General features: G+C 40.0%; 1 protein-coding gene across 2 annotated transcripts; it reads left to right on the top strand.

The window, feature by feature from the left end:
- The first annotated feature begins 549 nt into the window (after positions 1–549).
- Positions 550–27193, top strand: cand1 (cullin-associated and neddylation-dissociated 1). Of its 2 annotated transcripts, XM_052030377.1 has the most exons (15): positions 550–908; positions 5888–6031; positions 8691–8845; positions 10828–10951; positions 13057–13313; positions 13410–13515; positions 13799–13947; positions 16274–16566; positions 17214–17355; positions 19107–20600; positions 21742–21837; positions 22494–22663; positions 22766–22930; positions 23249–23356; positions 24682–27192. In XM_052030377.1, exons 1-15 carry the CDS (start codon positions 841–843, stop codon positions 24904–24906), a joined length of 3696 nt encoding a protein of 1231 aa, XP_051886337.1. In that variant the 5' UTR covers positions 550–840; the 3' UTR covers positions 24907–27192. The 2 variants fall into 2 exon arrangements, with proteins under 2 accessions (XP_051886337.1, XP_051886339.1); XM_052030379.1 differs by lacking the exons at positions 550–908; positions 5888–6031; positions 8691–8845 and having other exon boundaries at positions 10870–10951; positions 13115–13313; positions 24682–27193.

The following is a 27193-nucleotide window of genomic DNA, read 5'->3' as shown; positions in this document are numbered from 1 at the left end:
ACAGGTACCACGAACAACTTGCTCGCAGCAGCATCACAAGCCCTTAGGTACAGACAATACGCAGAATATAAATTATAGAAGAAAGTGAAGAGAGGGACAAAAAAAAGTGTGCAAAAACAAGGTCCCGGACCTGAAACGTTTAACTGTTTCTCTTTGCACAGACGCTGCCTCACCTGCTGAGTTTTTGTTTCCCGCATTTTTACTGTTTTATTTCATATTTCCAGCACCTACTGTGCTTCTGACTTCCCTCCGCCGAGGTTCCTCCCCCCCCCCGACTCGGCCGGGGGCTTCGGCCACGCGCGGGGGGACGCGCCTCCGCCGGGGGCTTCGGCCACGCGCGGGGGGATGCGCCTCCGCCGGGGGCTTCGGCCACGCGCGGGGGGACGCGCCTCCGCCGGGGGCTTCGGCCACGCGCGGGGTGGGGGTGCCTCCGCCGGGGTCTGCGGCCACGCGCGGGGGTCGCGCCTCCGCCGGGGTCTGCGGCCACGCGCGCGAAGGCGCGCCTCCGCCGCCCCCCGACACTGGAGGCGCGATCCGCTCGAGCGACTGAAGCCCGTTGGCGGTCACGGGGCGCAGGCGCAAGCGGCGAACGGGACATGCGCGGTGAACTGCGACCCGCGGCGGGGGTTGCCCGAAGCTCCTGCAGACGCGCGTTGGCTGCTCGGCTGTTGCGGGAAGGCGCGGAGCGGTCCGCTGACTGCAGCGTGGCCACAGCAGCTGCGCCGCGCCACTTCCGCCCCCCTCCCTCCTTCCCTCCCGTGAAGCCGGACAGCTGGGGCCGGAGTCGGAGCTGAAGGAAGCGTTAGCGTGGCGGCAAGGCGCGGGGGTGAAGGCCGCAACATGGCGAGCGCCTCCTACCACATCTCCAACCTGCTGGAGAAGATGACGTCCAGCGACAAGGACTTCAGGTGACGGCCCGGTGCTGGCGCTTTGTCTCCTTGCTATCGAAGTTTGCGCGGGTCCCGCCGGGCTCCTTTCATAGGGGGGGGGGTGTCACAGTCTCCCTCTCCACCCCCCCTCCCTCCTCGTCTCCCTCTCCACCCCCCCTCCCTCCTCGTCTCCCTCTCCACCCCCCCCTCCCTCCTCGTCTCCCTCTCCACTCCCCCCTCCCTCCTCGTCTCCCTCTCCACTCCCCCCTCCCTCCTCGTCTCCCTCTCCACCCCCCCTCCCTCCTCGTCTCCCTCCCCACCCTCCCTCCCTCCCTCTTCGTCTCCCTCTCCACCCTCCCTCCCTCCCTCCCTCCTCGTCTCCCTCCGCTCCCTCCCTCCCTCCCTCCCTCCCCTCCCTCCCCTCCCTCCCCTCCCTCCCTCCCCTCCCTCCCCTCCCTCCCCTCCCTCCCCTCCCTCCCTCCCCTCCCTCCCTCCCCTCCCTCCCCTCCCTCCACCTTCCCTCCCTCCCCTCCCTCCACCTTCCCTCCCTCCCCTCCCTCCCCTCCCTCCCCTCCCTCCCCTCCCTCCCCTCCCTCCCTCCCTCCTCGTCTCCCTCTCCACCCTCCCTCCCTCCTCGTCTCCCTCTCCACCCTCCCTCCCTCCTCGTCTCCCTCTCCACCCTCCCTCCCTCCTCGTCTCCCTCTCCACCCTCCCTCCCTCCCTCCTCGTCTCCCTCTCCACCCTCCCTCCCTCCTCGTCTCCCTCTCCACCCTCCCTCCCTCCCTCCTCGTCTCCCTCTCCACCCTCCCTCCCTCCCTCCCTCCTCGTCTCCCTCTCCACCCTCCCTCCCTCCCTCCTCGTCTCCCTCTCCACCCTCCCTCCCTCCCTCCTCGTCTCCCTCTCCACCCTCCCTCCCTCCCTCCTCGTCTCCCTCTCCACCCTCCCTCCCTCCCTCCCTCCTCGTCTCCCTCTCCACCCTCCCTCCCTCCCTCCCTCCTCGTCTCCCTCTCCACCCTCCCTCCCTCCCTCCTCGTCTCCCTCTCCACCCTCCCTCCCTCCCTCCTCGTCTCCCTCTCCACCCTCCCTCCCTCCCTCCTCGTCTCCCTCTCCACCCTCCCTCCCTCCCTCCTCGTCTCCCTCTCCACCCTCCCTCCCTCCCTCCTCGTCTCCCTCTCCACCCTCCCTCCCTCCCTCCTCGTCTCCCTCTCCACCCTCCCTCCCTCCCTCCTCGTCTCCCTCTCCACCCTCCCTCCCTCCCTCCTCGTCTCCCTCTCCACCCTCCCTCCCTCCCTCCTCGTCTCCCTCTCCACCCTCCCTCCCTCCCTCCTCGTCTCCCTCGTCTCCCTCCCTCCTCGTCTCCCTCCCTCCTCGTCTCCCTCCCTCCTCGTCTCCCTCCCTCCTCGTCTCCCTCCCTCCTCGTCTCCCTCCCTCCTCGTCTCCCTCCCTCCTCGTCTCCCTCTCCACCCCCCTTTCTTCCTTCGTTTTCCTCGACCCTCCCTGATGAAGTTAAGCCCGTGGGTACAGCGACTGTGATGGGCCCCCAGCCGCCCTCTTTTGCTCAGTTCCTAGGTTTTTAGCCTGTTTTATTTTTGAATGGCAAATTCCTGAGTCTTACTAGTTTTTGAGTCGGTGATGTGGGTGGTGATTGAAATGGTTCATCGCTTTAAGAATTTAGATCCATAATTCCTAAAAATTAGAAATAAAAGTGAAAAATGCTAGAAAGTCTTGGCAGGTCAAGCTGCATCCAAGATGAGAGATTCAATTAATTTTTTCAGGTGGGTGATTTTGCTTAAGAACTGGGAATAAATAGAGACAACGTTTTAAAATGCAGAAGGTCTGTGATGGAATGGAAGGCTGGAGAGATGAAAAGGGAAAAATAGATAATGTAGAGCATGTAAATACAAAATGATCAGAAATTACCAAAGGAGTGGAAGGAATGCTGGAAATATAAAAATAAAAGTGCTTAAAATGTTCTGTATCTGTAAAATGTTGAAGATTATAATATGCATGATAAGAAAATGAGGTCATGTTTCTTGAGTTCGCGTTGAGCTTTGTTGCAGTAGTTTGTCAGCTGAGGAACAGAGTGGGCAGATATGAGTGAGACAGAAAATTGAAGTGACAAACAGCCAAAAACTTGTCGTCAGGCCTGCAGAATTAATGGAGGACTACAAAACAGTTACCGATCTATTTGGTGTTCCCAGGTAGAAGAGATTTTGTTTTGAGCAGAAAATATGATTGAATCAGAAGTATAAAGAAATTGCTTCATGTGGAAAGCTTGTTTGGGGTGCTGGACAACTTACAGGTGAAGATGAAAGTAAAGGTATTTGTATTTCTTGTTGCATAGGAAGGTACTGTAGGAAAAGGTTTGGTGATTAATGGAAGAATGAACCACATCGGACTAGAAGGAACATTCCCTTTGGAAGGCTGAAAGGGCATGTGAGGGCTTAATGCATATGTTACATTGGAGGTATTCAAAATTGTGGCCAAAATCCATTGAATATGATGGCTGGTGGGGTGGAAGGTGAAGACGTTTGCCAAATTCTCCTTCCAAGTGTCAAATAAATTGGGTTTTAAGTTGCATTTTGGGACTAGAGCTTTCCATGTTGGATGCTGTGTCACTGATGCTTCAAAGACCAATCACAACTAGGGCAAAGCTTTGAGCCATGTGGTCCTTTCTGGTTGATGTGTCAAGTTGTTGTGTTTTGCATTTCCTACCAGTTTTACCTTCCAGAGACTCTGCTCACCATTCCATGTCTCATTGGGGGAACAATTCTGTCTGTGTAACCTTAGCAGTGAATGCAATCAGTCTGTGATTTGTGGAGGGTTTTGCATCTATCTGCATCAGTGTCCTAATCTATTCTCAGACTTTTAAGAGAGGTATTATTGAAATTACCTGGAAGTTGAAACCGTCCTAGATGCATAGTCCTATCTTGGGATGCTGGGATCAACTTTACTATTGTTGCTGTAGTCCTGAGTAAACGTGGGAGCATGGGAATGAATAGGTTAGTCTTTGAAAAAGTATTTATTCTTTGATATAGACAGCACTGCCATGGAGCCCGAGGGTAATGCAGCACGGAAACTGGCCCCTCGACTCAACTCGTCAAAGCCAACCAGGATGCCCGTTAAAGCTAGTCCCATATGCCTACGTTTGGCCCATATCCCTCGAGACCTTTCCTACCCATGTACCTGTCCAAATGTCTTTTAAATATTGTAACTGTTCTTGCCTCTACCACTTGGTCTGGCAGCTTGTTCCATATACGCACCACCGTCTGCGTGAAAAAATTACCCCTTGGGTCCCTTTTAACTCTTTTCCGCCTTGCCTTAAATCCATGCCTGCTGGTTTTTGATTCACTCTCACTGGGAAAAGACTGTCTGCATTCACCCTGTTTATGCCCCTCATGATTTTTTTATATACCTCTTTAAGGTCACTGCAAGGGCAGTTGGTTTGCTTTTTGAGAATGTTTCAATGTGATTGCACATCCAGCATAAAGATGCCACAGCTACAGGATCCCAGAACTGGTATTAAACTGCCTTGAAACAGCAACTGATGAGAGGAAAGTGGGAGTCCATGCAACAGAGGTCATTAGCTCTTTGCACATTGTTTATTACAGAGTCAGCAGCAAGTGCCTTGCTTTGCTAGCAGCAGAATCTTGTTCAAGTTACTTTATTGTCATTCACCCATATGCTATAAAAACACATGGAGGAACGAAATGTTGTTTCCCCCAGACTCTCACAACAGAGGACATACAATAAACGCAGACAAAAAAATTGTGCAAACAAATGGTATATGCAGAATACAATTTAGTGCAGAGTTAGTGCAAAACTGAGTTCGACGAAGAAAATACAGAACTGTGTGTTACACTAATTGTATAAACATGTTCAGCAGCAGCCAAAGTTCTTGTACGCCGTTGTGCAAGCCAGGGCTTTTGATGCTGCATTTGTCTGAAACTGTCTCCAGGGTATTCAGGAGCCTGACAGCCTGGGGGGAAAAACTGTTGTACAGTTCAATATGTGTTTTGGAAGAATGACTGAGGCAAGATGAATGGTGCAAATTTAAAGGGTGGAAGAACCAAGATTAAAGCTTCTGACTAAGTTATTAGAATTTATAAATTTACAAAACTAAGCACTTCTGTCAAACCTTAAATCACTGCCTGAACCTCAGCCAAAGTTGATCAGTTCCAACATTACAGTGGGATGGATTGGAGAGACTGTGAAGGAGAATATGGTAGGTGAGGACTCAAGTTATGTGCAGAGAATGGAGAAGCAAGGTTCAGTTCTTTGGCCTTTAAGGAGAGATTTAAGAATGTTAAGATTACTTGGAGTTTCATTAGGTGAGACTGACAGAAACTGGAGGACACTGATGTAAGGTAATTGACAACAAGCAGGCAGTGAAAGATGAGAGAGATTTCCATGCAGCAATTTGTAATATGGAAGGAAACATCAGAAGATAATCAAGCCTAGGATGCAGCCTTGAACTCCTGCAGCAATATCCTGGCATAGGGATTGGCCTGCCAGAAATCATCCTTCTGCCATTGGTGTTTGCCTCCGATCCCCATTAGCTTTTCTTGGGTTCTTGGCGTAATGGATTTACAAATGTTCCTTTTGATGTCAAGGTCATTTACTCTCCCCTAACTTGAATTTGGACCAAAAGATATCAAAGGAAGATCAAGGGGGAGAACTTGGTTACTCGGGTTGATGGGTTAAATTATTGCATTAAGCCTTGTATTTTGTCTGACCTGCATGAGAATTATCCTGGTACTTCATTGGCTTTGACTCGGTTTTGAATGCCTTGAGGTTGTAAAAGGTTATAATAGTAGGTTTATTTCCTCTAAGTATTAAAGTAGCCGAAACATCATTTCAATACATTTTTAGCTGTTATGTAAAGAGGCATTTTCTGCTTAATGAAAAATGGAAAATTTGAACATGGAATTTGTAGTCAGTTAGTGTTACTGGAAAAAATAAACTTGCGATGGAAAACTCCTTGTTATAACGATTTCATTTTATTTGTATAATTTTAGATTCATGGCAACCAATGACTTGATGACAGAATTGCAAAAAGATTCCATTAAGCTGGATGATGACAGTGAACGAAAAGTGGTTAAGATGATCTTGAAGTTACTGGAAGACAAGAATGGTGAAGTACAGAATCTTGCAGTTAAATGGTAAAAGACTATTCTCAATTCAGAGAATAAAGTTGTGTGAATCAATATGTTGTATTTGCTGGAATAATTGGTTATTTGGTAATATTTTCTGTGAGGCTTCAAACAGCATGCCATGCCATTATGAATGGGTATGTATGATTATACTGTTGCTGAGAATTGCTCTCCTCAGTCCAGGCAAATTTCTAACTCGCATTGTTTACTTACTGGAGGAGCTCTGCAGCTTTTTCTTTGTTAGTCTGTGTCCTGGGAATGGGTACTATCGAATAAATGATCACTGAAGTTTTTTAGTTTTTGATTTTGGGCTCTACTCAATGAAAACTTGTCTATCCAGATCAGTGTTGGGGTGGTCTGAGATTGCTTCCAGTAACTTTAAATGCCAGATGATGGGACTTGGGAGTGGGCACATACTTCTGTGCTATTAGTGGGCATATTATTTGGCACTTTTATTTATGTATACTTTTCCCATAAAATAACTGATATTGGTCCTTCCTGATAGGATTGAGCGATTCCGAAATAGTTTTGAAAGTTACAACATTAGGATCACTAATATTATGGGAAAGATCAAAAATTAAATAACTAGCCATCATATTTATCTTGCTTGAAGAATTAATTTGTCTAAAATAACCATATTTCTATATTGTATCATGTGATTTTATTAAAAGACATCATATCCATAAAAGATAGAAGATAGTGAAATATGTTAAACATATTTCCTTTGTATCCTAACCCCTAACTTGCAGTTTTTATTGGATTCACGACCTACTAATATACCCTAATCGTATGGTAATTATATAGAAACAGAAGGTTGATGACTTTAAGGTGGTTAGCAAAATAACCAGAGTTTGGCATGAAGATTTAATTACACAGCATATTGTTGTGTTTTAGAATTGTTAGCCTTAAAGCATGTTGGAAGCAGCCCTCAAAACTCCGGAGAAAACAATCCAAATTTGTCCAAGTTCTCTTTATAGCTAATACCCTCTAATTCTGGTAAATGTCTTCTGAACCCTCTCCAAAGCTTCCACATCCTTCTTGTAATGGGGTGACCAGAACTGCACACAACACTCCGTGTGGCCTAACCAAAGTTTTATACAACTGCAATGTGACTTACTGACTCTTGTACTCCACGCTCCTAATGATGAAGGCAAGCATGCCGTACACCTTCTTTACCACCCTATCACATAGCCACTTTCAGGGAGCTATAGACTTGGACCCCAAGATCCCTCTGCCCATCAGCATTGAAGGGTCTTGCCACCAACAGTGTATTGTCCCTTTACATTTGATTTCCCAAAGTGCAACACTTCACATTTGGCTGGGTTAAACTCCATCTGGGGTTTCTTGGCCCATATCTGAAACTGATCTATATCCCGCTGTACCCTTTGGCAGATCCACAACACCACTAATCTTCGTATCACCTGCAAACTTACTAACCCACCCATCTACGTTTTTATCCAGGTCGTGTGTATATATCGCAAATAGCAGAGGTCCCAGTATGGATCCCTGCAGACCACTAGTCACAGATCTCCAGCTAGAATGAGCCCTGTTGACCACCACCCTCTGCCTTCTAAGGGCAAACCAAATCTGAATCCAAACAGCCAATTCACTGTGGATCCCATGCATTTTAATCTTCTGGATGAGCCTCGTGTGAGGGACCTTGTCAACTGCCTTATTAAATCCATGTAGACAACATCCACAGCTCTACCTTCATCGATCACCTTCGTCACCTCCTCGAAAAACTCAGTCAAGTTAGTAAGACACAACTTGCCCTGCACAAAGCCATGCTGATGGTCCCTAATTAGGCAATGGTTTTCCAAATGCTCATAAATTTTATCCCTAAGACTCCTCTCCAGTAACTTCCCTACCACTGATGTGAGACTCACCAGTCTATAGTTTCTGGAATTATCCCTATTTCTCTTCTTGAATAATGGAAAAACATTAGCCACTCACCAGTTCTCTGGGACCCCGCCTGTGGCTAGAGAGTACATGAAGATATTGGTCAAGGGCCCAGCAATCTCATCTCTTGCCCCTCTCAATAACCCATCAGGCCCTGGGGACTTAAACACCTTTAACAGACCCAACACTACTTCCTTATTTATTGATGTATTATTTAATGACTTACTGCCAGCTATGTTTTGACAAAACTTTTATAGTCGTTGAAACAAGCATAATTTTTATTTTACAAATCATTCAAGATTAGTATTAGCAATAGTAACCATGAGTATCCTTGAGAAAAACATTTGTAATTTAAGTTGTGGAAAGAACAATAAAAATGAAATACTGGAAACGTGCATCGGGTCAGGCAGCATCTGTGGAAAGAGAAAGAGAGTTAATATTTCAAATTGCAGACCCTTTATTGGAAAAAGAAAACAAGTTACATTTTAGTTGCAAAACAATTTAAAAATAACTTTTTTCTCACTTTCCCAGTTCTGAGGAAGGGTCTTCAAACCTGCTGAGTGTTTCTAGCATTTTCTGTTTCCATTTCAGATTTCCAGCATCTGCAGAATTTTGATTTATTGCAATGAGTTTTTTTGAAGAGAAGATTTTGCATTTAATACCTGCGTCGTTAAATCTGACGTACACGCATTATTTGCGTATCAAAACTTGCTTTTGAGTATGCTTCAATTTATTCTCTTTTGTGTGCAATTAAATATTTGTCATTTAGTCTTGGCCCATTGGTCAGCAAAGTAAAGGAATATCAGGTGGAAACAATTGTGGATACCTTGTGTACCAATATGCTGTCAGACAAGGAACAACTGCGAGATATTTCCAGTATTGGACTGAAAACAGTGATTGGAGAACTGCCTCCAGCTTCTAGTGGTAAGTTTATACTCAAATCATCCAGAACTCGCACTTTAACTCCTCGTCAAGGAGTTTTGAGGTTACCATCCTGTCCAGGAGTAAATATTGCCTACATTTTGGTCTGCTGAACTTATCACCAGTTTGGATTACATTAGCACTTGCATTACTGATCACCCAGGATGTGTGAACTCCTGAGTGAATAACATAATTTTTGTTAATCAAAAATTCAGTGTTGAAGAAATTAACTATTTTGGTGTTAGTCTTGGCAATATTTAAACATGGAATATAGAAACAATTAGTGGAGTTAACTGCCAGAATAATTTAGTTCAAGCCAATATTTACCATTGCTAGCTGATTTATGAATTCAGTTAATCTTTGTAAGGTATTGATATTCATTGGTATGTTGTAGGATTCAAACCTTTGGAATGCAGTGGATGAACAGTATTAGCAAGTCAATTGAAAATATTAAAATCCCATACTAATGGTTGGGAATGTTCTTGAGACACAAGACTCTCTTCGATTCGTTTCACTATCTGGAGAGTTTTGGAATAGAAACCATAATATACAAGTTATAGCCAGGCTTTTGAGGAGTGAAGTGAAGAAACACTTATATGCAAATCATGGAAGAAATTTGCAGCTGTTCATCAAATGACAATGGATGCTAAGTCAATGTTGAGTGATGGACTTGTATTAAGCCAAGCTTTTAAGGGATAGTAGGCAAAGCCAGGTAAGTAACAGATCAGTCATTATGTCATTGAATGATTCGACTGGCTTGGCAAGTAGCCCACTTTTGATTTTGAGTTCCTGTGTTCTGGGAAGTTCAACTGTTTGCTTCATATTCTTCTGGCAGAATGATTTTAGGTCCTGGGACCTCAGATTCATGGATTACTGACAATAGAAATGCTGCTGAGTAAATTCTCCCTATTTATCTGGCCTAGCTGGTTTTAATGCCGCTTTTGGTCTGAGAGAAATTTATACATCTTTCTCAGATTGATCTGGTTGTACAGTTATAATTTTCATAAACTTACTGTCAGAAGAGCGTATATAAAATCTTTAAGATATGCCGTATATCATTCTATTCCTTGAAGCTGTTCTGTCATTGATGTGTGTTGCAGCTGATCTGTATCTCAGCACAATTTACTTGGGAACCAATTAGTGTACTAATATAATGCAGTTGACCCAGCATTCACAGCCTTTAGGGGAACAGTTCTCTTTCCACTTCCAACTGAGTGAAAGCATTCCTAATCCACTTAAAAACTATCCCAGTTCAAATTTTACAATTTTGCTCCATTATTTTGAATTAACCCCCTCAAACTGTTAAATTTTGATTAACCAAAGGTATTAAAGGGTGTGAGGGAATGCAAATGTGTTTATGCAACGGGCCTCATAATCTAACTATTACGTGAATAATGCAGATAAATAGATTAAAAATAGATCAGTTGTCATTGAGAGATAATTTTGGAAAAACAATTCGAAATTTGTCACAAAATGACAGAAGAAGGGAAGAAATAAGTACAGTGAAAGATAACAAGTCTAAAAGAATAATTGAATAAGGAGATGAGTAGAGGCAGCAGTTTGTACTTTGTGATTAAATCCACTAATGAACAATTCTATGCCACTCAGCATTATAGTAAGAAACGATTTTGCTAAGCAGTTCTAAACACTTCAAATAGAAGGTCTATTTTCTCAACATGCACTTTTTTATTCTTTTTGTTCTTTGCCGTTTAATTGTGCATTTTTTTCTTGTTATTTTGATTTAAAGAACTTCATGTTTGACCAAAGAACTTGGCTATTGACCTGTGCCTCTGAAGTTGCAAGGCATGTGAAATTAGTCTCCGGCTGGAGAAGTGAATTTCAAATGTGGTTTTAGGAAATGTATTCCAAGTGGTGGTATCATATGACTGAGACATTCCTATGTTAACATAGAACACTGGCAAACACCAAAGTTCATTTGTTTTATTTATGTGAGAGCTGTTTGGGAATGTGTATTTATTTTTCAGGATCAGCTTTGGCAGCTAATGTTTGTAAAAAGATAACAGGACGTCTCACTAATGCCATTGCCAAACAGGAAGATGTCTCTGTTCAATTGGAAGCACTGGATATCATGGCAGATATGCTAAGCAGGTAATTTTAGCTTTGGTTGTTGGTTGAGAGTCCATACTTTGTATAGTTCTGTAGCCATAAACAAGAAAATAAGCTATAGTCAATTCTATAGATAAGGCATTGTAACTGCTTGTGTTCTTAAACTGTAATTGAGAGGCTTGACCAAATAGCAGAAATTCCATGCCATGCGTCAATTCCAGTTATAAAAATGTATAGTGTTACATGAGGGTAGAAAAGAAAATGGATTTTGCTATGGAAATCTATTGTAAAAATGCACTCCAAGGCCAAAGCTTAATAAATATTGCAGAAGGGTAACCATTTTGAAATACAGCAAATTTAAATAGCACAGATCATTGCTGAACCTGGCTTTCTGCCTAGAATCACCATCCACAGTTAACTGGCTTGACACAAAGTGCCAAACTTGCTGCCCTTTGGATGTTAGGTTACGAGGCAAAGGGAGGTCTCAGCAGTGAGTACGCATCGGGCATTGTAATTGTGAAACGCTGTTCCTGCAACACCATTGCAGCCTTTGATCAAAGGCAAAACAGGTGATGGAGGTTTGCCTCATGTTAAGCTCTGTGAAACTTCATCTTGCAGTTTTTAAATGTCTGGCATTGGGAGACATTTTAAAAACTATTTGAAGTAATATTCAAATAAATCCTCAAAGTGAAATAACTTTTTAAAAAAAACACTTAGCCACCATTGTCCAGGCCAGTATTTTCTATTGATCTAAATGGTCTCTGATTCTGCAATCAGGTTGGGCAGGTTCCTGTTGTAACACTTGCAAGTTTGTACTATGCTGTTGAACACCATATGGAATGATAGATGGGTAATGTTCGTTACTCAATAAGTCACAGACTTGGAGTGGGTCAGCTCGAGCTGAATGCTGACAATTCCCTCTGGAACCACTGGCTGTAACCAACACTGTTTAGCCCATTATGTTTTACAGATAAGATCAATGACCAGTTACAGCAGAGAGGAGAACTGTGATTTGATTTAAAGATTACCAGCAGGGTAGTTACAATTCAGCTGACTTAGTAGGTAATATGTTGGGTGAAATCCAGAAACATTTTTAATTTTACTTGCAACAGAAAAGTTTGTATAATATTTCTGTGTAACTTAACATGAATTTTATACTTATCACATACTGTGGGATCAACAAATGTTCCTTAACAGCAACAGAAAATGCTGGAAGTACTCAGCAGGTCAGACGGCATCTGTACAAAGAGAAACAGCGTTTACGATTCATGCCGAAAACAGTTTGTCATTGATGAAGGGTCATTGATCTGAAACATTACCTCTGTTTCTGTTTCCATTGATGTTTCCAGCATTTTCTGTTTTTGTTTCAGATTTCCAGCTGTAGGTTTTTTTTATTTTCAAATATTCCTTAACCCTGGCGTACAGACTTAAATCTTGCAGTGGGGTATGTACCACATTCTGTCATTCCAAAAAGATGTTTACAAACAATAGGCCATATTTGATAAGATGCCATAAGTGTCTTAAAATCTCAGTACACTGAACAAAAAGAAATGTTAATCCATAGTAAATTAAAATGCCCTTTATGAAATAACTTTTTTGTACAGCCTGATAACCTGTGAGACTTTAAGTGAAAGAATAGTGGGAGGTGTTTTCTTACTTCTTAAGTAAGCAAAACTGAAAATATTAAGTTCCAGCTCAAGGGTAGCCAAGTAGAGGCTGTTGTTCAGCAGTATTTATTTAAAGTAAAAGAACAGAAGCAGTAAATATTGAATGACATTGAACAGTGTGCAGTGTGTTAATCATTTGACTTTGTCTAATTTAATTAGTCCCATGTCTTGAATAATTTAGAGAATAGATACCCTGACTTGGTTTGAAGCAAATTTATCTCGCAGATTCCATTGTGAAACTAGGCAAGAAATATGAATGCTTATTTTAACTTAGTTTAAACTATAGATTTTTTTTCCCTCCTTTGACATGGGACAAAGCAATAACTGATGTTTATTGCACCACTCTTTTCTGTCTTCTTAAGAAGTATTTTCTGGTGATGCCTGATGGGTTTCTGAATTAAAAGAGCACTTTAAGTGGATTGAACCGAATGTAACCATTTTGAGTTGGACCATAACTGGAATCTTTTTTATCTTTTCTAGGCAAGGAGGTCTGCTGGTTAATTTCCACCCATCAATTTTGAACTGCCTTCTTCCACAGCTTACCAGTCCCCGACTTGCTGTACGAAAGAGAACTATTATTGCCCTTGGTCACCTCGTTATGAGCTGTGGAAACTTGGTCTTTGTTGACCTGATTGAGCATTTGTTGACAGAACTTGCCAAAAATGAATCCATGTCTACAACCAGGACCTATATTCAGTGTATTGCTGCTATTAGCAGACAGGCAGGGCACCGAATAGGTAAAATGAATCAGCATTTCATAACCTTCATGTAAAACCTCTAGTTAATGATAGTCACCATTTGAGAGAATATTTGAAACTTTGTGTTCTCTTTAGGAGAATATCTGGAGAAAATCATTCCATTAGTTGTTAAGTTCTGCAGTGTTGAAGATGATGAGCTGAGAGAATACTGCATTCAAGCCTTTGAGTCATTTGTAAGAAGGTATGATGGAATGTTAGCCGGTAACTTGAAATTAAACATAAAATGCTGCCACAATGCTGGTGAAGAAGTAAAGTTTTGCCTAAGTGCGGTGATAGTATACAACTTGTTTCATTATTGTAAGTAGAGATTATGTCTGATCTGATGTGCCCAACTTTGGATAGGAAATATATGATGTAGTTTTCCTCATAAGCGGTTTTGTGATTTTAGATATTGGATATGTTTGTAAGATTTACAAACTTAATTTTAACTTGGCAAACATTGTTTCAATCATCGTGTTTCTTAGGTGCCCAAAGGAAGTTTTTCTTCATGTCACCACAATCATTAACTTATGCCTGAGGTACTTGACTTATGACCCGAATTATAATTATGACGACGACGACGACGACGATGATGCTGCAATGGAATCCGAAGGTGGAGATGATGATGATCAAGGTTAAAAAAAATTGATACAAATGTTCTTTACTTTTACATTCAAGTGATACGGCATATTTGGCATTAAGTAAAATGTGAGGGAATATATTGTCATGGATAAGAGGTAGCTAACCAACAGGAAAAAATGTAAGAATAAATGTGTTGTTTTCAGAATGGCAATCAGTAATTAGTATGGTACCACCAGGATCAGTGCTGGGGCCTCAACTATTGATGATCCATATTGATTGTTTGGATGTCGGGTCTGAGCGTACTGTCACCAATTTTGTTAATGATACAAAGATAGGTGGGCTAGCAAGTTTTGAGGATGATACAAAGGGATGTAGATAGTAGAAATGAATGAGACTACACCTTGTTGCTGTACAAAGGGATTTGGGAATCCTTGAACGGTAAAATTCCAATAATCCAGTATCCGGTTGTTTGGAACTCCCAATAGTTCAGCATCTAATTTGGTGTGTCAGTCGGGGGTCCAGAGTCTGTGCAGGTGTGCAGCTGGAGCCACGATTCTGGACTGTGGACTGGATGTGCAGCCTGTGCCCATGTCAGGAACGTGGGTAAGTTTGAGGCTGGAGCCAGGGTCTTGCATGTTTTGGTTATGTTTTTGTGAGCTGAAACTGAAAAGCTGAAATTTACAGGAATAAACTTGCCAGGTTCTATGTGTTCACTAGAAAATTGATTACACCATTGTGTAATATATTTTAAAAAATAAAGTAAAATAAAGGTGTGTTGGAGTATTAACAGGAGTCTGATGCTCCAGAAAGTTTGCTGGTCCAGTGCCTCTCCGAGGATGCCAACTTCTTGTAGGGTAGTGTACATGAAACAGTTTTGTTAAATGTTTATAGGGTGCTGGTGAGATAGCAGCTGGATTACTGCCTATGCCTTTTGGTCATCTTACTTAAGGAAGGATGTGGTTGTGTTGTAGCAAGTGCAGGGAAATTGATTCCTGGGATGAAAGAGTTGATCAATGAAGCAAGATTGGGCCTACATATATTAGAGTTCAGAAGAATGAGGGAGAGTATTTAAACACTTAAGGTTTTGAGGGGGATTGGCAGGCTGGATGCTGAGAGGACATTTTCCTTCATTAGGATATTTGGAACTTGGGGACAGTTTTAGAATGGGTCACATTTCAGACCAATCAGGAGAATTTTCTTCTGGGGATCATGAATCTTTTGAATTGTGCACTCCCAAGAGCTGTGGAGGTAGAATCAATTTATTATTAGTAGACCTTAACAGATACTTTAAGTTATGAGGGAGTTGGGGGATATGGGGGGAGAGCATGAAAGTTGTGTTGAGAACAAAATGGATCAGCTGTGATCTTATTGAAGAGGCTCACAAGAGCAACTGTTCTTATGCTTGTAAGTTTGTAACTGTGTTAATCTAGTCTGTTCAGGAATGTACTGTTCTGGTCATGTTCAAGTGTCAGCCCTGCCTTGGTTAGTAGTACTCTCAAAAGGTTGTGGGTCTAGATCTCACACAAGTGATTTGTGCACAAAAATCCAGGAAGACACATCAATGCACTGCACTTGCCCTCTAGTGGATGAGAAAAATCCAGCATGGCAATACTGGTACCTTGGCCAATATATATATCCCTCAATCAATGTCACTAAAACAGCAATGAGTAAGGACCAGATGAACTATTAGCAAGAATTTGATTAGTGCAAATTGACTACTGTATTGGAAGTCCAAAACAAAACTCTAGTTGCTGAAAATCTGAAATAAAAACAGGACATGCTGGAAACACTTGGATCAGACAGCATCTACGGAAAGAGAAGCAGATGAAGTCTTTTTAACCTTAAACATTAATTGTACCTCTTTCCACAGATGCTCTCTAATCTAATTATTTCCAGCATTTTCTTTTTTTTTATTATGGCTGTTGTGTTTGCTACATCACAACATTGTACTCCAAAAATACTTTGTAAATTGCTTTAGGATGACCTGAGATTGTAAAAGGCTTTCTTTTTAAGGAACATGCTACCAAGTTTATGGTGTAGCTCTGTTGTTTATTATGTACAAAATAATTCTAATCAAAATTCTGGAGAGGTGCTTCTACTTGGACTTTTAATATGACTTTTGCATATTCATTCAGTAACATAACACCTAAGTGATGACTTTAAAGTGGAATGTTCTTCAAAGCTTTGGGTCTTTCCTGTTCTTTGTGCCATTTTGCATAGCGAATTACTTAACCAGTCATGAAAATTCCAATTGAATTTCTCCCTCTTTCCTTTCTACTTCATGATGTTTTTGTTGATCTAAATATCTGTTGTGTTTGGAAAAACATTCATGGTCCTATATATTAACCTTTTCCCCTCTTGTCTTCAACTGTTACTAGGAAGTGATGATGAGTACAGTGACGATGATGATATGAGCTGGAAGGTGCGTCGTGCTGCTGCCAAGTGTTTAGATGGTGTGGTTAGCACTCGTCATGAAATGCTACCAGAATTTTACAAAACTGTATCTCCAGCGCTGATTGCCAGATTCAAAGAACGTGAGGAAAATGTTAAAGCAGATGTTTTCCATGCCTATCTCTCACTGCTAAAACAGACCAGACCTGCTCAGAGCTGGCATCTTGACCCAGATGCAATGGAACAAGAAGAGACACCTTTGGTAATGCTTCAGAATCAAGTAAGTTTAAAGATGGCATTTAGCATAATGAGTGCTACTCTTTTTTTCCTATGTGGCTTTATCTTAAATACTGTTATCAGTCTATATTCAGATGGTGTTTGTCATTTTTGAAGGTGCGGAACATTTTTTAGACCTCTTCCAATTAATACTGTTTGCAGACTCTGTTATCAGAATGCTTTGTGTGACGTTATTTATGGTTGCTCACTTCATCCAATTTGAGCCTTCCATTAATTGCACCTGTGCCTTTTTTTTTCTTTTCACTCTTTTGTGTCCATAAGATTGAGTAAGCCTTGGTGCTTCAAATTGCATGTACAATCACTGTGTGCTTCATGCAAAAAGTGTGTTTCTCTTCATTTGAATGATGTGTTGGCACTGGTAATAAGATAAATCCAATGGATTGTATCCCATTCTTTAAACATTTCCTGTGAAAAGATAGTGACTTGAAAAAGGAATATTGCTACATCTATATTTTCTTTCATCTGGCTGTTGTAAAAAGGCTTGGGACATTTTTAACCTGAGCATATTTGCAACTTGAAGGTATCTTATTGAATATTTGATTACATGATTTATTATTGTGTTCCCTCTTTCTCATTTGTATAGCATTTAAGGATGCATTATTCAAATACTGCTCAACTTTTCTTTTACAGGTTCCCAATATTGTAAAAGCTTTACATAAGCAGATGAAAGAGAAGAGTGTGAAGACCCGCCAGTGCTGCTTTCACATGCTGACTGAGCTGGTCAATGTGTTGCCTGGTGCTTTGACCCAGCATGTACCGGTTCTTGTTCCAGGTAAAACTGTCTTTTTGTCAAGTTACTTTCTAAGATCATTGTAAATTGTTTAACTCTGCAGATTTATTAAGATATTTACCCCAACATTTTAAATTGGAATGGAAGAGTCCTGAGATCAAGTTGTTACTGTTGTGAGTTGACACTTGTAAATGAATGCTGATTTCCATATTTTAACACTCTTATCTTGCACTATTGTTCCCTCATGGCTTTTCTTAAATCTACCTGATTGACAGGGCCTTTGGCCATTTCTCCTCATGGGCTATGTCATGCTGGAATGATGTTAACTGAGCCAGATGTGAAGGATATAAATGTCCTGACTTTCCATCCCTGGAAGTTGGACAGCAAGGTGTAGTGAGACCTTGGTGGAGATTAGCGCTTAGCTCGGGTACCTCTGGGACACTGACAGCCGTTAACAGGTCCCACCCTGGGACAGAGCATTGTCTATTAAAGTCCTGGAACCATCCTACGATCTTAAATTTAAAATATAACTGAATAAACTTAAAACAATTTTAAAAGTTTTAAATATTTAGATTTTAAAAATAAATATGCATTATAACACGTAAAGGTGTAGTGACAGTTTTTCCTCCTCATTTTCAGATTAGGAATGCTCATTCAATTGAATATGGATTCCAATCCTGTGTCGGGTCTGGCTGGCATATGATCGCCAAATCTATGGTATAATGCTAGGCAATCCTAGCATGTTCTGGCTCTGCAGTTGATCCCATGTGATATCCAATAACAGAGCGGATTACCAGATGCTAAATGCTGGAAGCTCCCATCAAACCATTGGCCACAATAAGCAAAATATGGCTTATTATTTTCTTAAGTGGCTGAATGTCAAATGTTCAGAGAAGGTTCCTGTGAAGCACTGACAGGCATTTTACAGTAGTAGATGTAGATAAATTGTTCTGATATGTGATAATTCAAATTCAGAAATAGCTTTTGTCTATCATTTACTTTTGCTCACTGTTATATTCATATTGTTGTTATTTATTCACTATACACTTCAATTTCTCTTTTATGCTTTATATGAAAACCAAAGCTTATTATCTCAGTGCAAGGCACATTGGGAATTTTGCCTGGAAAGGAAAGTTAATATGAAGCAGCATTAGGACAAGGTCAGCAAAGGAAGGAAAAATAGGAAATGGAGATTTTCCATTTGCAAAAATTTAATAAACACAAAATCAAATAATGGGAAGTTAAAGACTTTAATAAAAAGGGATGAAGGAAATGCTTATTAAAAAGCAAATAGCATGAAAATATAGACGTAAGAAGCCATTTGAAATCATTTTAATGCAACAGTTAATGGAACAAGAAATTTGAAATTGATATTAATGCTCCTCCCCTAAATATTTAACTCAGTTTATTACACATTAGTGATCTATCCAAAGGAGTATAGTGGGTTTACAGATTGTTCTAAATTATACTTTTGGCTTTGGCAAATAGTATTTATATTTGTATTGAATACAATTTGTGACATTTTGATAAATGTAATGGTAGCAGCAGATCGTTGATGCAAGCTTGACAATTGAGGAAAAATGTCCAGTTAATTTGCTAAATCCAAAAATCCCAAATGTTTTCTAAAATTATGAAATTTGCACCATTGCTAGTATGGTCACTTCTGTACTTCTGAGGAAATGCATTAAGATATTTGCTTGAGAAATGCTAATATCTTGTATATTTTTTGTAAATTAACTGTTAAATTTATTCTAGACTATTATGACTGATCATGGCTTTTTTTTGTTTTGCAGGAATAATCTTTTCCTTGAATGATAAATCTAGCTCATCCAACCTGAAAATTGATGCTCTTTCGTGTTTGTATGTCATCCTTTGTAACCACTCACCTCAGGTCTTCCACCCTCATGTAGATGCCTTAGTTCCACCAGTTGTAGCTTGTGTGGGTGATCCTTTCTATAAGATCACTTCAGAAGCTCTTCTTGTAACTCAGCAACTTGTAAAAGTAGTAAGGCCTGTTGATCATCTCTACACATTTGATGCTGCTCCATATATTAATGACTTATTCACTTGCACAGTCAAGCGATTAAAAGCTGCTGACATTGATCAAGAGGTGAAGGAAAGAGCCATTTCCTGTATGGGACAAATAATATGTAATCTTGGTGACCATTTAGGCAGTGACTTACCTAGTACACTGCAGATTTTCTTGGAGAGGCTGAAGAATGAAATTACTAGACTGACAACAGTGAAAGCCTTGACGTTAATAGCTGGATCTTCTCTCAAGATTGACCTGCGACCAATACTGGGTGAAGGTGTACCAATTTTAGCTTCGTTCTTGAGAAAGAACCAGCGGGCATTGAAACTGAGTACCCTTTCTGCTTTGGACATTTTAATCAAGAACTATAGTGACAGCCTGACACCTGCCATGATTGAAGCAGTCTTAGTGGAGCTTCCACCACTTATTAGTGAAAGTGACATGCATGTGTCACAGATGGCCATAAGTTTTCTTACAACCTTGGCCAAGGTGCATCCATCCTCTCTTTCAAAAGTCAGTGGTTCAATTCTTACAGAGCTTATTGGGCTTGTTCGGTCCCCACTACTTCAAGGAGGAGCTCTTAGTGCAATGCTGTATTTCTTCCAAGCCCTTGTTGGGACTGGAACTGCAAATTTGGGTTATATGGAGTTGTTACGAATGCTGACTGGTCCAGTTTATTCTCAAAGCAATGCGTTGACTCACAAGCAGTCCTATTATTCGATTGCAAAGTGTGTAGCAGCACTGACTCGAGCCTGCCCCAAAGAAGGACCAGCAGTGGTTGGGCAGTTTATCCAGGATGTAAAGAATTCCAGATCCACTGATTCTATTCGACTCTTGTCTTTACTGTCTCTTGGAGAGGTTGGTCATCACATTGACTTAAGTGGGCAAACTGAGCTTAAGTCTGTAATTTTAGAAGCTTTCTCTTCCTCAAGCGAGGAGGTGAAATCTGCAGCATCCTATGCCCTTGGAAGCATTAGTGTGGGAAACCTTCCTGAGTACCTACCTTTTGTACTGCAAGAAATTACAAGTCAACCCAAAAGACAGTACCTACTTCTGCATTCTCTGAAAGAAATTATTAGTTCCTCTTCAGTTGGAGGTCTCAAACCATATGTAGAAAATATTTGGAATTTGCTGCTGAAACACTGTGAATGTGCAGAAGAAGGAACTCGAAACGTCGTTGCAGAATGCCTGGGCAAGCTTACTTTGATAGATCCAGAGACATTATTACCACGGCTTAAAGGGTACTTGGACTCGGGTGAGTTATTTATTCAGAAAAATGTATTTTGAGTTAGCTTGGAACTTCATAATGAATGAGGTAGATGTTTTAATTACTTTTGCTAAGTAGCAACTTCAAGAGGGGGAAAAAAAACAGTATTTTGCAATCTTGTCTAACACTAGTAACCAACCATTGCCACTATGATATGTAGGTAATCATCACTCCCATCTTTGTGTATAATATACTTAGTTCCGGAAACATGGAGAAAATATGTGACTATACTAGGTGCTGTGCTTGAAAAGTGTATGAAGTTGAAAAGGAAGGAAAAATGAATATAGTAATAATAGGGTTTGAAAGTTTACGAATTATGTAGTGTCATTTTTCAGTCTGTGCCATAAACTTTATTTTCTAGCCCCTGCCTTCACTCTTCCGAGCAATGGTCTAAGGCTGAGCTACATTATGGCATTGTGTGTCATCTAGTGCACCACAATTACTTCCCTTGATCTTTACCACCTAGAAGTGGAAGGACATCAGGTGCATGGAAACACCACCTGTAGGTTCCCCTCCATGATGTACACTTCCTGATTTGGAAATATATCACTGGTCTTTCATCAGTGGGTCTAAATCCTATAAGCCCCAACTCAGCAGCACCATGGGAGTGCTATCACTTGAACTGCAGTTCAATAAGATGGACCATTGCCACCTTCTCAAGGGCAATTAAAGATGGGTAATAAATGTTGACTTTGTCAGAAGTGCCCAGATTTTGGTTGGTAAATGTATCACCCACCTTCGATTCTGGCCAGTTGAACATCATTGAGTTAGTTGCTCTACTTCTGGGAGTTGTGCATTTAGTTGCTAAACCCTGAAACTCTGGGATTCCACCTGTGTCCCTTTGCCATTTTGGCCTTCTCATCCCCTTAAGGTCCAGATCTTTGACTAATCTTTGGTTGCCTAATAACTTGTTATGTAGCCCACTGTCAAATTCACGTGAAGTATCCTTATTGAAGGCAATCATTTCGTACTAACTAACGCATTTGTTAAGTAAGTATTTTAGGGGAGTCAACTTCGATAAAAGTAAGTCTGATCCAAATGTAGAACCTTCAATTTAAAAAAAACACTAACCAGCATTTTGTCAAACCTTCAGTTCATGATGTGATTTGGTCTCGCTATTCTCGTATAGGGTCTTCCTATGCTCGAAGCTCTGTGGTTACAGCTGTGAAGTTTACTATTTCTGATCACCCGCAGCCAATAGACCCTCTGTTGAAGAACTGTATAGGTAAACATTTCATTTTCCAACTCTTTTGCTATTTAAATTTTCTGCAATACCTCAGTATAACTATTTTAAAAACTTCCGTATTTGTCTCACTTCCTCAGAATACTGGCTGAGTTTGTCCCTGGGGATGTGGGGGTTAATGGGTACAAGGTCTCACCATTCTATTACAACCTGTATGGGTGCAGCATCAACTGGAAAATGCTGTGTGGTAATCCACGAACCAGCTCTCCTGGAGACTCCGTGGGTAAAGATCTGTCTGGTTCTGCCAAACTAAATGACTGAGGGTTCATTCCATGTTTATGCTGCATTGAGTGATATTGGTTGGCAGCAGTTAGGGTGCTGCATGAGGCATCAGTGCCATTGTATGGGATGGGAAAACAGTGAGCTTTGGTTCTGCCTGCAGACCTCAGTTGGTTAACACTTATTGACTAATGTTTGAGTACAAGTGAGGTTCAGCTGCAGTATCCTCACTGACAGTTGTAATATACCCATGGACACAAGAAATGACTTGGGATAGATACCAGGAGTATGTGTAGGTACCTGTGACTATTTCAAGTTGGGATTTATGAGGGTTCCATGGCACTAATGATTTTAGAAAGGCAAAAAAACAAAAGGATTTGTAGATAATACATTAATTTTTGTCTAAATTACTCTTTCAGGAGATTTCTTAAAAACATTGGAGGATCCAGATCTCAATGTTAGAAGAGTAGCTTTAGTTACTTTCAATTCAGCTGCACATAATAAACCGTCATTAATCAGGGATCTCTTGGATACCATTCTTCCTCATCTTTACAATGAAACAAAAGTCAGGAAGGAATTAATAAGAGAGGTTTGTAGACAAAATGCTTCAATTTTACATGACAATGCAATGGATTTATAAAAATCTGCACTTTTAACCAGGTTTCATCATTTTGTTTCTGTCATTTGACAGGTGGAAATGGGACCATTCAAGCATACTGTGGACGATGGTCTGGATATTAGGAAAGCGGCTTTTGAATGCATGTACACACTTCTGGACAGCTGTCTTGATAGATTAGACATTTTTGAATTCCTAAACCATGTTGAAGATGGACTCAAGGACCACTATGATATCAAGGTAATAACTTGAATTTCATTTAGGTTATCCAATGATGATTAGCAGCTGTTTGAAAGAAAAGTCCATGGCTATTTTACTTTGGAGACTTCAACCAGTTAAAATTTGATCCATTTAGAGATCAAATGTGAGATAACTGTTCATGATCATGGACCAAATATCAATGCTTCAGTCATGTCTCAGGTGCACATTAAAAGGACCACTACCAGGAATTTATTTTTATGTACTAATAGTTATTTTATTTTAAATCAATATGTTAAAGGCTGGTTAATTAAATAAATGTTGGTAAATATAGAAACCTACTTTCTTTTTACCTGACAGATGCTGACTTTCTTGATGTTAGTACGATTGTCAACTCTTTGTCCAAGTGCAGTTCTGCAGAGGTTGGACAGGCTGGTGGAACCTTTACGTGCTACATGTACAACAAAGGTAGGTGGTGGTACAAAAGTCACTCTGGTACCAAAGTTATTTGAATTATATTTTGCTGTATATGAATGTAATTGTATTCTTGCATGGTTTTGTATCATAGGAATGTAATGAATTGCTTTGTCATGAAGTACTTTGATAATGCTTAAATTAAGTATTGGTGTTTTGAGCTAGTAACTTTTTGATTTCTGCTGTGTTGACCAAAGCTAAATCTCTAATGAATTAAATGTTCTTCCAAAAAATTATGTAATCAGTTAACTTAGAATAAAACTTTTTTAAAGTGCATAGCACATAATTTTTAAACTGAAGTTCAGTCTGAAGGTAGATATTGTGGAAAACAGTTTGTTCATAATTTATATCTGGTTGGAATTGACAATTCAGACAAACCAAACAAAGTTGGTGTTTTTAATTTCAAGTCATTTTTGTTCGAGGGATATGACATAGGATATTGTTATTTTTTTCATAGGTCTTTTGCAAACTGTGACTGGATTAGAAGTTGGTGACAGAACGTTGATATTTTTAATTTTTAATGTTGGGGCTTTAATTTCAAAAGGTAAATTGGTGTGGTGGACTGGATGAACATATCCTAAGAGTTCAAAAGCTTTTCTAAGGATATTATGAACCTAAGCTTCCAGTCAAGGCTGAAACCTGAACAAGCAATGATTAGGCTTGTAATGCATGCTCTTAAGCAAAATGTGCACTAATGCTCTCTTTACGCATAATATCAAGCATGCTTCCTCTAAAAACAAAGGAATTTTGCTATTTTATGACTTGTTCCTCTCCCTCTTCCTATCGTTCCTCTTCAACCCACAAATAAATTTGTCATCTAATATTTTGAAATTAAACTCCCACTAGCACTTGACAAACATTATAAAACAGCTAAATTTTGAAAGTAATTATATTTATACAACCCCTTTCACAACCTCGTGATGTCTTAAAACATTTTGCAGCCAATGAAGTAATTTTGAATTATTGTAAAATGGGAAATGCATTTAGGCACAGCAAGCTTCCACAAGCAGTATGATGACTAAAAAAAATTGTTTTAATTATGTTGATTGGAGGATAAATATTGGTCAAGATACCTACGGTAATTCCCAGTTCTTCAAGATGATCTCAATTTAATATATCCAAATAACACCAACTTTGATAGCTGCAGTACCTCAGTTCTCTACTGGGTGTGTCAAACTAGATTTTTGTACTCAAGTCTCTCAAGAGGGACTTATTTGTATTAACTTGATCTGAACAACATTGCACTACAGCTAACACTTAAAGTTAAAACTGAATCTCCTGAGAATTTTCAGACTTACTGTAATGATTTGTTCTATTAGGTAAAAGCCAATTCAGTCAAACAAGAGTTTGAGAAGCAAGATGAACTGAAACGCTCGGCAATGAGGGCAGTTGCAGCATTATTGACCATTCCAGAAGCAGAGAAAAGTCCACTCATGAGTGAGTTTCAGTCTCAAATAAGCTCCAACCCTGAACTGGCAGCTATCTTTGAGAGTATTCAGAAGGACTCATCTTCTACTAGCTTGGAGTCGATGGACACTACCTAAATCTTTTCTTCCAAAGAAGGAAACTCTAATTTTATTGTTGTAATGCACTGGAATTTCAGTCAGTACCCAAGCAAAAAAAAATCTGTACTTCGAGCTTTAAGCTTATGAATTTTTTTTTGTTTCATGGAAATTCTAGTTTTTATTGTTGCTTTTTTAGTGTTTAACCCAGAAAATCCTTGTAGTTAAAAGTGGAAAAAAAATGTAAATTACACAGAATACTTCATTGTCATACCACATCCAACTCAGCAGTATTTTAAGAGGTAAAGCAATTGTAGAAGTAGATTGTGTATAGGTATGCGATAAAGATACTGGTGCGCTGAATGAATGAACTTGGAATATAAATGTTGAACTTTACTCTTGGGAGATTTTCTTTAAGGAGACTTAATGGCATTCACCTTATTATTTGACATATTTTGTAAGGGGTAAAAAAAGGAAAAAAAAAAGGTCTGTTTATCTGTCTACTGTTTTTGTTTCAGCTTGCTAAACAATAGTTAAAAGAATTCTGCATTGTGAGATTAAAATAGTTGGTACAGTTCTTAAATCATAGATTCGTACTTCCAATTCTTGGAATAACACAATTATTTCTATGAATGCTTCAATAATCCATGAGACATTCCAAAATGTAACATGAAATTTGTGTTTTTGTTTAGAATACACAGCGTAACCTCAGAAGATTTTATTCTGTGCACCACTAAAGCCTTTATTTTTTTTCTATTTGATCTTATTATACATTCAAATATCTTTTTTCCAAGTTAAGTAGAATAAATCTTCATTGAAATTCTAGATTGGGTCCAACTCTAATAGAAAGACATTGACCTGAGAAGTCTCACTTTAGTCTGGTTGATCACAGCATTGGGATAAATACTTCACTTGTATGCTAGTTTATAAATTCCTCAAAGCAACTTTGCAACAAAACATCTTGTGTCTCTGAACAATAGAGTCAATGTCAGTTTCACTTGAAATGGACTGAGTTTCTTTATTTGATCCATGTTGTTTAGGAATCTTGGAATGTATCTGTTTATTCTGGTGATTGCTGGAGCCATAATGAGTGGATAAAGCATTGAAAATACTAAGCTTAGGTTGATTCAGGCACTTGAATAGTTCATTTCCTGTAGGAAAACCTCCCACATGGTTTTATGAGGGATTAAAAAAAATGTTAAACAGGAATTTAAGGGTAAGGAAGAAGACAGTGGGGTGGAAATTTTAAAAAAAGTGACATCAAAGAAGCTGTTGTTTTTGAATGGTACAGGTGAGGTGGAAGAAGATTATATTGTCTGTGTGCTTGTTCATTCAGGCGGGGGTAAAATTGTGCTGTATAAAGCAAGGTCACACTGCTCTTAATTCTACTTCCGGTATTCAAATTCTAAGAATGCTGCATTTCTCTCTGTGATTTGTTACATCTTGTGTATATAATTATTTACATTTTAGAAGATGACTCCATTACAAACAAATTGAATTTTTTATTACATATTTCCAACAATGTCACTATATGTTCCACAATTTCCATTGCAGTGTTAACATTGAGTGGTTGGGCTTATTCTGTAATATGCTTGATAAAGAAATTTAAATTAAATAGCCATATTCTGTGAGCTAATGGCCAACTTGAATATTTGAGTTCTGTTTTGCCATCAAACAGATTTCTGTTTGCTTCAAATGGTTACAGTGGCTTTTTCAATAACAGCTAAGCATCTGTTTTGGTTAAAAGGATAACTGTTCATTAGTAGCAAAGCTATTATGGTATTATCTTTTCCCTTGAATAGATGAAGAGAGGGAATGACATTTCTCTCAAAGTTGCAATTTTTAAATTCAGCATTGAAAGTAAACTTGCTGTGCATCTAGGGTCTTGATCCAAGATTACAATTCCTAGCTGGATTACATTGTACCATTTGAGTCTAAGTGCATGGATACATTCATTTATCTCTGTACTGCAGATCGAAATTTCACGTTTGCTTCTTTGTACAAGGACAGATTGTTGCTCTTTGCTTTGTACAGCAGGTATTTGAAATATTATTTGATGCAGTAATGCTGATCAGTAATGTTGTGGGGGGCCAAAGATAGTATTGGATTTGTTATAAACTGCTATGTTGTACATGTCAGAGGTTAATGGTCTGTGAAGTCACAATTTTGTTCTTTAGTAGCACTCTTTGATGCCAATGGTGCTCATGAATTATGCATTAATGTCCTTGGTTTATTCATTTTAATTCTGTCCTCAGATTTACAATTATTCTGGGTGGGTGTGGATTTAGTATATTGGGACTCGTGTACATTTTATTAGTTGATGTGTTTG

Source organism: Pristis pectinata, chromosome 15, assembly GCF_009764475.1.
Source record: "Pristis pectinata isolate sPriPec2 chromosome 15, sPriPec2.1.pri, whole genome shotgun sequence".
Taxonomy (NCBI): domain Eukaryota; kingdom Metazoa; phylum Chordata; class Chondrichthyes; order Rhinopristiformes; family Pristidae; genus Pristis; species Pristis pectinata.
Note: the sequence above shows the minus strand (reverse complement) of the source record. Positions and strands in the feature narration are given on the sequence as shown.